Below are 9777 nucleotides of genomic sequence, written 5' to 3'. Positions count from 1 at the left end.
TCTGCAGCACAAGCTGGATTCTTCCCTGGGATCACTCATTCCTGATTTACATTACACCTCTCTAGAAAACGTGCTGATGCTAAGAGGTGGCCCAGCTCTGGGTAGATATTTCAAGAGGATGCCTTAGGTTGGGTTTTGTCCCCGTAGTGTTATACACGTGTGATTACAGCTGGCAGGGAGTAGGCGAACAAGAAGGAAGCAGTAGCTCAGAAGATTTGATGTCAGTGGAACAGGCAGAGAGCTCTGTCTGCGATGGCAGGAGTCTGGGGGCAAATGTGTAGGACGTGGCGAGAGGCAAAGATGGGTAAGAAGGTGTTGGGGGCACCTTCTGGCGGGGGTTGGAGGTGGATGATGTCTAAGGTCCCTTCCAACCCTAACCAGTCTGTGACCCTATGATATCCACTCATTACCACGAAAATGCTCCCCGGGGACAACGAAGCTCCCGCCACGGGGGCGGGGCCGTCGGCTGCTGGCCCCGCCCCGGAACCGCCTCGAGGCGGAACGAGGAGCCGGCAGCACCGCCCCCGTGTCTGCTGTGGCAGGAAGCGGCGGAGCGCGGCCGGGCAGCGCCTGTGGGGAGGACTGCGGTGTCTGTGTGGGCTCCAGGCGGTGCCCGGTAACTTTCTGAGGGGCGAGCCCAGAGGCGCCGCGCCCCTCACCCGCCCGCAGGTAGAGGGGCCAGGAGGGCTTCTCGCTGTTGCCATCGGGCGGCCCCCGGCTCCGCCCGCCGCTGCCGGGAGAGCCGTGCGGGCGGTGGGGGCGGCAGCGCCCGGTGCCGCGGCTGCCTCCGCGGGGCGGCCTGACATGAGATCATCGGCAGCATGGCCTCTGCCAGGAGCGGCGGCCGCACCGGGCCGAGGGACGAGGAGGCCAACGGCGACCTGGACCGCTCCCTGCAGCAGATGCTCCGGGCGATAGCGGAGGAGAGGAGCCGCGCCGGCCTCCGCCAGGAGATCAGCGGCCTCGGTGAGTCGGCAGCCGGGGCCTCCCCGCCGGGCTGGGTGTGGGTGCCGGGCTAGGCGCCCCGGGGCCGGGCAGAACTCAGCAGCAGCGGGGACCCCTCTGCTCCTTCATGGCTGCGGGCTGAGGCCGGCCCGCGCCTGGTTCGCCGTGTGCAACCGGCGACAGGGGCCTGGAAACCTGTTGTGCGTTGCCGGGCTGTGCTGCTGCCGCGGGGATGGGCCCCTTTTCCTCGAAGTCTCCGGGAACCGGAGGGAGCAGCGGTCTCTGCTCCATTGTCTGAAATGCCCTTGGAGATAAATGGTCAGAAGACACTACGCACATGAGCTGATCATTTGTTTTCTTTAAGTGTAAACTATGTATCATGTGTTTTGGAATACAAGCAGAACAAATTTTGTGCTACTTTCTCCAGTGCATATGCTCATATGGCTCTCAAATGATCCCTATAGGTTTTTTTCCTCTTCTGAGTCAGACACCTCCCTTCTCTGAGTATATGACTTCACGCCGCTTGCTGTGGTCTAGTAAACACATGATGAATGTGGTGGCTCTTGGTGATCTGTTAATTTTCTTGATTGTGGAGGTTTCCTTCAGCTTTTTGGCTATCCTGTTTATTTACCTCTCGACTGATGCAGATTTTACAGGACACGTCTTTATTTAGCTTTTGGCAAAGGCTTATGTGTTGCAAAATTTAAGTTTGAAGTTGCAATTCAGTTGACTTTAGGCAACAGAGTGGAACAACAGCTCTCTTAACCAAAATACTTTGCATCAGGGAACTCTTCTGGCTGGGCTAATGAGTAGAAATCATTTGGGTTTACGTGCAATAGGAGATCATAGGCAGAAGGTTTTGATGTGAGAAATTATTTATACCTTATTCAGAACTTTTGTATATCCTGGACTGAACCTGTGCTTTAAGGGGATGAATGCCCAGAAGTCCTGGCAGGGTCAGGATTTTAAATTATGAGTGCTGATGTGCAGTACTTCCCTTGTTTCTTCCATGAAGTATTTATTGTCTCTTCCTTCTTCAGCTCATTTTAAGGTCCTGAAAGTTTCCCTTTCTGAGTCTTCCTTAAAACTCAGAATGAGTTTTTGTCCCAGATTTACTGTCTTTATGATGTGGATTGGCATGGGAAATCTCTCTGGTTGTCTATGTGACCTTCATGTGTCACTTTGTCTGTCGGCGCTTACTGTGGTCTCCCAGGAGAGGAGTGGGCTCTCCCTTCTTTATTTTTGCCTTGCACGTAAAGAAGCTTGTGCAAAGAGAAGAGATGAGTCTTTCCTGTTTATCTTCTTTTTTTCCAATGGATTTGGATCTCCAGGCTTTATGTAGTGTAATAATGTTACATGGCCAAATAAAGTGTTATGGCAAAGAAACTGTAAACAGAACAGGAAAAAAAGCCACAAAATCTAAATGCCTGTGAGATTTCGTTCATTGAAAAGCTGTTGTCAGCGTGTGTTTGGCCATATCATGTTTGAATAAAGATAAATGCTCACAGGAAAAGAAATACCACCATTGGTTTCTTTTACTGAAATTGGGCAAGGGAAAAACTGTGGTGGCTGGTAAGAACATAGAAATGCTTCCTCTTGGCTTGCCTGTGAACACACATCCACAGTAGCTCATCATGAGAAGTCTTGCTGTGTAACTTGGGGATAATCACACAAGTAATGGGACAGTATTGCACTTCTACCAGATGAAGACTTAAAGGGAAAACCTCAGGAGAACTACTTAGCAAATTGGACTGATGGCCTGATGCTGGCTGTGGAGAGTTGCCTGTGTATGTCTGTACCTGTGTGGAAATAGGTTATATGTCACCACAGGAGTGCCTTGGCTGCTCAGTTTTTATATCCAGGGAATGGAGCTGAACTTTCAGCTGAGAGCACTGTAGTTTGCCAAGCCACTATGTCTTTCTCACAAGTGCAGTGTACTGCAGGTGGAAAAGTGCCATGGATCTCCCTGCCCTGGGCAGCTGTGGATGTGATAGATCTTTAGCTGTGGTGGCTGTCGTGATTTTAATTCAGGGAGAATCTGTTCCATGCTGGCTGTTTCTGAGAGTAGCTGCTGAATATCCGTTCCTGCTGGCACTCCCCTTGTTAATCCCCAAGCACTACAGTCACAAAGTGGGACCATTTGTAGGATTAGAGTTTGCAGACTCAGGCTGTCATAGGAATATGCAAATTGTCACAGTATCTGACCAGCTTTTTTAAATCTGCATATATTATTACCTGAAGTTTGGGAGGAACACACTGGAAGCTTCCTCTGTGAGTCTGTGCTATAAATATCTGCTTTTGTATATTGAAGGGTCTCTCTGTGCTATAAATATCTGCTTTTGTATATTGAAGGGTTTTCCAAGATCTTAATTTCATTGTGTGCTGCACGTTACCTGATATATAACATTGTCACTCCCAGTGAATGAGTGCTCCTTTTCCCTATTCTGTAATTTATTTATGGGGAAGTAAATAGTTTGAACACTTCTCTTAAGAAAAGCACTGAGCTTCTGAAGTGTTGCACAATATATAGTTCACAGATAAACAGAAGGTTATCAGGTGTAATCCTACAGCTTAAATTTATGTGTGTCTGGATTGCACTAGTGAATGCTGTTGCAGGGTGTGCAACAAAGTCAGAATAACTTGGCCTGTTCTGGAATATGCTGGGCACCGGCAGCACAGCAGAGGTGCAGGCTTTCCTTGAGTTCAGTACTTCAGAAAGTGGACACAGTCCCATATAGGTTCAGGTGGTTAATAGAGAGGTTTTGTCTGCTTTTTGTGCCTGGGTGATGTTACTCAAAACGGACCCACCTGTTGGGTTTCAGGATGAGCTTACCCACATCTGGGTTTATATTAGTGGTGTTTCTTTTTGTAATTCCCAAATCCATTCCAGCTGTGTCAGTAGCTTAAACTTGTTGTGAGTCTCTTAATATCAGCTGGCAATGATGTTGAATTCTGAGTTTTCCCTGAGTGCTGTTAACCCCTCAACAATAAAATGGGAGTCACTGGGACATAATTTGGACAGCCTCTCTCCTTTTGTGTATTGCCTTTAAGTGAGCCCCTACTCCCCAGCCTAAGGAGGAAGTCGCTGTTTTTGCTGACACTGGGTTTTGGTGAGAGGAATTGCTTTATATCAGAAATATCATATGAGAATTTGGACAGGTATTGTCCAAAAATGTAAGCCTCCTTGCATGGAATCTTCCATTTTGTCCTGTTCATGTAAGGTAGAAAATACAGCAAATCTGACATCGTGCTTAAAAATAATGACTCATGAGTGACTCCTTACCACACTGCTTGAGGGGAAGGATGATGCCTTCCTGAGAAGCTTCAGCTGGCTGTGAGTGTCATCCAGTTGTATAGAGTATTACAATGGTGTTGTGTGCAGAGCTTGCTCCAAAATGCCGTTTGTTAGAACATTTCTGTGGAAAAATAGTTCTTCTGGGGAAACAGCTTACTTGCTGTATGTGTCCTCAGCCAGGCTGTGCGTAAGGCTCTGAAGTTACCTTTTTGGCCAAAGCCTTGAACTGGGAGGGTTTTATTTTCAGTGTTGGCTGAAACTACTGTGTAATGTTGTCAGATGCTTAGTTTCCCTATTTTCCTAATTGCCCTGCTGTTAATGTAGCACAGTGTGCTTGCATGGAGGTGTGACTTTGTGAATACTGGAAATTATAATGAGTAAGAAGAAATGAATAGGTAGATGTGAATAATGTCTTGACTTGTGGCTGATCAGCAATGGAGATGTGTAGCCATGTGAAATATGAAGACAACGATCCTGAGAAGCAGGTGGTTGCCCCATGGGCTTCAGTTGAAAACTGCTGCCACCAAGCACTGTTTGTAATGGTGATGATCGTAGGTGCCAGTGGAGAGGCTGGACCCTGCAAAAAGCCTTATAGTCTTACCAGTAATTAAGTTTTTCTGCTGTTTGGTTTTTCTGGTGGTAGAGGAGGTATTAGAGGAGGGCAGAGGAGGGTGTGCTTGGCATAGGGACAGCAGAAGGAGTAATGTTCATCCTTAGAGCCAGAGGATTGTTTGGACTTGTTTGTGCAGCAGGGCACCTCGGGGCTTGTCATGTGAGTAAAGCCAGTGGGATGATTCATGTGCCAAATTATCTTGATGAATAAATCCTGGAAATAAATAGGTGTCTAGCCTTCTTGAGAGGAGGAAAGGTGAGGTGGCATACAGTAAGTGCTTGTGCACATGAGCATTGTGAAAATATGCTGGAAACATAAAGACTCGGTTGGGAAAACATGCGTAGAAGAATGATGGAAGAAAAGTTTGGAGAGCAAAAGAGGTTAAAATGAAGAATTAAAAAGAAGAATGAGTAATTTTGGTTTGAAAGTACTAGATTCATGCCTTAATTCTATCATAGTGTAGTAACTTTAGTTGAATTATAATATTCAAGAAGGATTATATATATTTGCTTCTGAAACTTTGAAGAAAGTGTAGCCACTGAGTAGGTGGAATTGTCTGGTGTGAATTTGCAGCAGTACAGAACTGGTTTGGCAGGAGTAGCTTTCATGCAGAAGCAAAGCATTTTCTTCATTTGTGGATCATCCTGGAGTTCAGTGACTTGTCCAGTCAAAGGTGAGAAACTACCAAACCTGAGAAGCTTTGGTTTTTTCTCAAGTGTGAAAAGCAAGAATAATGACAGATCAAATCTATGCTAACAGAATCTTGAGGGACATACACAACCAAGTTCACTAACTCCTGGTAATGTCACCTATAATGAGTTAGTTTAATATACAAATGTGTTGAAAAATTTAATTTCATTCAGGCCTTTTAGAAAGATTTAATTATAGTTTAAAATACAGCTTTTATTGCTTGTACCTTAATATTTGTCCGAGTTCTTTGGTCCTATTTATGAAATGTTTTGCAGCTAATGAATGTGAAATGTTCAATGAAAAATGAATAGTCAAATACTGAAGCAATAAAAGATACTAATGTAACTTATAAATAGTAAAACAAAAATGTTTATAAAGTGCTTCATAATCAGTAAAAAACCAAAATAATTAAAATTAAAAAAAATCACAGCATTCCAGCCAGGAAGATTCTTTCCAGAAAAAGTTCCAGAAATTGCAAATGCAAAGTGAGATCAGAACAGTTTATTTAAATCTGAGTTAAAATAAGTACTTTGAAGTCAAAGTGCTTTAACAGCTCATCCTGGGGATGGAACCTCAGATTTGTGTTGGAGAAATATGAGTAAATAGCAAAGAAATTCCAGGTATAATGGAAATGGGTATAATAAGATTTATATTTTTTAGAGGTAGAAGGGAAAGATGATTTTTAAAGCTACTGGGGTTTTTTTGTTGGTTTTTTTTTTTTTTTTTTTTTTTTTTTTCTTGATATGCCTGTGAGTGCTTGGACAGGGTGGTGTAGGAGAAACCACTGGGTGGGAGAGAAGAGCTTGTGCTGCGGCACTGGGGTGGGCCGCAGCAAGTAGTAGTCATGCAAAGAGTATTATTTGTACTTCAGGTTCATCAGACATAGGCAAGTCCAGTGGAAGGTAAGTTTGTAGCAGGGCTGGAGCAGGTAATTTTGCAACCAGGGTGCAGGTTTTTAAGGTAATGCATCTAGCTGCAATGCATCAATGAGAACAAAGTAGTTGAATGCTGCTGCTGGGAAATTGCCGTTTTGGCAGGGCTGTGCTGGGTGGCTTGTATTTTGTTGCAGAGACTTCCTTCTGTTGGTATCAGCGAGCAGAAGAGAGGCTGTGATTTTTTATTTTTTTTTTTTTGGGTGTATTTCTGTGCTGGTTGGTGAGACTGAGAGCAGGACAAATGGCTATCTCACCCTGGGACTGGGAGACCTTGACATGTTAGAAGAGGATTGTGTAGCAATCCTCTTCTACAGGCAGAGGCAAATCATGGTCTTTATTATTAAGGCTGAAAATAACTCATGTCAGAAGAAGTTTTGAGATTCTAGGCTGCCCTAGGATCCCATCCTGTCACTTCAGCAATCAAGCATAGGATATTTAGGAATATCCGTGTAGGATCAAGTCATGGGGAATGGCCATCTGGGGTAAACTCTAGGGCTGCAGCCCTACAGGGTAAATGCTGCGTTGTTTTGTTGTTGGTTTTTTTTTTGTTTTTGTTTGTTTGTTGTTGTTGTTTTTTTTTTTTTTTCTTTATGGTGGTTCATTTAGAATTCCATTTCATTGTTTATTAGAACCTTGTTCATGCTCTTGTCACTAATGGCCTGTCAGGCTTTCCATTACACACCAGTGTTGCCAGGGGATTTGTAATTTGACTTTGAAAGGTTAGCTTCTGTCAGGAGCTTGACATACATCATTCCAGACCAATAATACAATGTGGTCTTTCTTTTATTACAGCTCTTACATGTTTTTTTGAGCAGTTGAGTTATTAGTTTATTCTTTGTTTTTAATGGAGATGAAACTTTATGGGATTTTCATGTCCTGCTCAAGAGTATACATCTTCAAATTATGAGAGTCAGAGTGGAGATCCTCAAGGAGCCAAGATTTCTTTAAAAGACACCAACAGAAACCCCCCCCCCCAAAAAAAAGGCAAAAACAAAAACAAAAAAACCCCACAAACCACCAACACCAAACAAACCTAACCAAAAAACTCCAAAATATCCTTCAGATATTTTGTTGCCGCCTCTAAATAAGCAATTTTGGTTTTAAAACGAGGCATGCCGCTCTTCGTTTTTGGATGCTGTCGGGAATTGCTGGATACCTAATTTTTGAGAATGAGTCAGTCAGCCTGAATTATGAATCTGTAAGCCTGACAGTGAGAATAGTCAGGGTATTTTAAAACATCCATCTCTTATATATGTAATACTGTAGTTCTAGATAGCTTAACTGTTTGGTTTTGTTGTTCTAGCAGAATATTCGCTAAGTCTTTAGGGAACTAGTTACAAATCCATTTTGAAGTCTGGGTTCTATTTTGAACTTTTAAGATGGTTTGAAGGTTTGTATTAGGGATTAAAATGCAGCTTACTTTTGCAGTTCAGGATTGATCCTTTAAGAATTTAATAGTATATCTGTTTGGATTCTTTCTAAAGAAAAGAAAAATTTAATTTCCCGAAGAATGAAGCATGTTGGTCTCTCTCTCATCTGTGTTCAGGATGCTGGTCAATAGAAAAAGAAGACATAAACAGTTGAAATACAGTTATGTCTTATGTTCCAGCTACAGTTCAGGAAAACCAAAACCCTGCAGTTAAATAGTTAGTAATGGTTGTTGTATCTACTTATGCTCTTAAATGTGCTAAGTAGGATCAGGGTGGCCGCTTACTGACATGGAAAGTATTACCGTGAAGTGAATGAGAAGGTGTAAGGAGAAAGCGTTCAAGATCACTTCATGATCCCAGGAACCCCCTGAATAGTGAAGCTACTTTCTTCCAGTTGGTATTCAAAAGAATGTGAAACTGCTTTGGTCTGTTTGCAGCCCCTTGGGCTAAGCAGGGTGAATGTCAGAGAATCAAGACTGCTCTTTTCGAGTGTGAGATGCCAAAGAATATATTGATTACTGCTATGCAGGAAATAAAATACAGAAATACCAGATGCAGCATCATACTGCACCTGTACAGGAGTTGGGTAACCTGGGCACAGTTCAACAGAAGTGCGTTTGAGGCCACCTGATCTGTTGTACTGTGTCTGGTTTCCCGCATGGGAAATAACATTGCTGGGCTTTGTCTCTTCCCTTTAACCGGGATGTGCTCAGTGAGTCGGCAGCCTGGGTTTGATGTGTTTAGTGCTGGGGTGAGGAAAATCCTTCTGGCTCAGTAGCAGCCTAGCTTTTTGTAAGCTACCACAGAGCAGAGAGGCACTATATTAGTAATTGCAGGGGGTGTCTCCATGCCTGCATTCTCTGTTTAAGGAAATTTGCATTAGGTGTTGCTACAACTTTATCAGTCTGCCAGAGCTGCAGCCTGTAGGGTCTTCTGAAGGAATATTGGCAGCATTTGCCCTTTGAACACTTCATAGTGTTTCCCTTGATCAGTTATATGTGAAAAATACATTACTTCTGATTATCTGTATCTGGAAATAATATAGATAGGTTTAGCTCCAATCTGTGTTTGCATGTCTAACGACCGAGTTTGGATAAAGGGAGAAGTAGCACGTTGAGAGTTCTTGGTCCTGTCTTGCAGGGCTTCATGTGATCAGCAGGAACTTGAGAGATGGATTGAAATGCCAGTGAAGCTCGAGCTGTCTTTGCACTAAGAAGAGTTTGATTTTAATTGCCTGGAGATGCTTAAACATCATCAAGATGAGGGAAGTGTTTTGAAATGAATTTATAGTATTCTGCTAAGAGCTGTGAAAGACTTCACCAGACATTTATTCCTCTGCTTTTTCAGAGAACAGGTAGAGGTGCTTTTGAATGTCTAGCAATGTTAGATCTTAAATAAGGAATATGTTTACTTACCTGCCTTAAAGGACCCTGAGAGGTGGATAATAATAATAATAATACAGAAGATGTTTAGTGTGATTTTAGTAATCAGTCTCTTGAGGAGATGAGTTTATTGCCTTGTACAGGTCACTTTTGCTTGGTTATTGGCTGCCTGATCCTTTCAGAAACAAAGCAGCAAACTCACTGCAGTATGTCTTGGAAATAGAGATCTCTGTGAACCCAGGTGGCTACCTAAATAATCATGATCTAGCTTTCTGTACACTTCATAGGAATGTTTAAGTACTTTATTTTCCTTGGTTTTAATGAGGAGTGTAATTCTGCCTAATAACAAAGACTTGAATGGATGACCTGTGTTTTTCATAGCAAGGATGACTAAACTCTAGTCAAAGCATCATGTGAATTGTGAGTAGGCTGTGGTTTATGTAAATAAAGACAAACTAATTTCATCCTCTTTGATCTTTGATATTAC

The 9777-nt window shown here is 43.2% G+C and overlaps 1 protein-coding gene across 4 annotated transcripts in view; it reads left to right on the top strand.

The window, feature by feature from the left end:
* The first annotated feature begins 537 nt into the window (after window positions 1-537).
* KIAA0930 overlaps window positions 538-9777 on the top strand; it is a 74709-nt gene continuing 65469 nt past the window's right edge. For all 4 annotated transcript variants that reach the window (XM_080639209.1, XM_080639208.1, XM_080639207.1 and 1 more), the window contains exon 1: window positions 538-966. In XM_080639209.1, coding sequence (XP_080495335.1) covers window positions 822-966 — 145 coding nt within the window. In that variant the 5' untranslated portion in view covers window positions 538-821. The remainder of the gene's footprint in view (window positions 967-9777) is intronic.

This window comes from Psittacula echo (assembly GCF_963264785.1).
Source record: "Psittacula echo genome assembly, chromosome: 1".
NCBI lineage: Eukaryota > Metazoa > Chordata > Aves > Psittaciformes > Psittacidae > Psittacula > Psittacula echo.
Note: the sequence above shows the minus strand (reverse complement) of the source record. Positions and strands in the feature narration are given on the sequence as shown.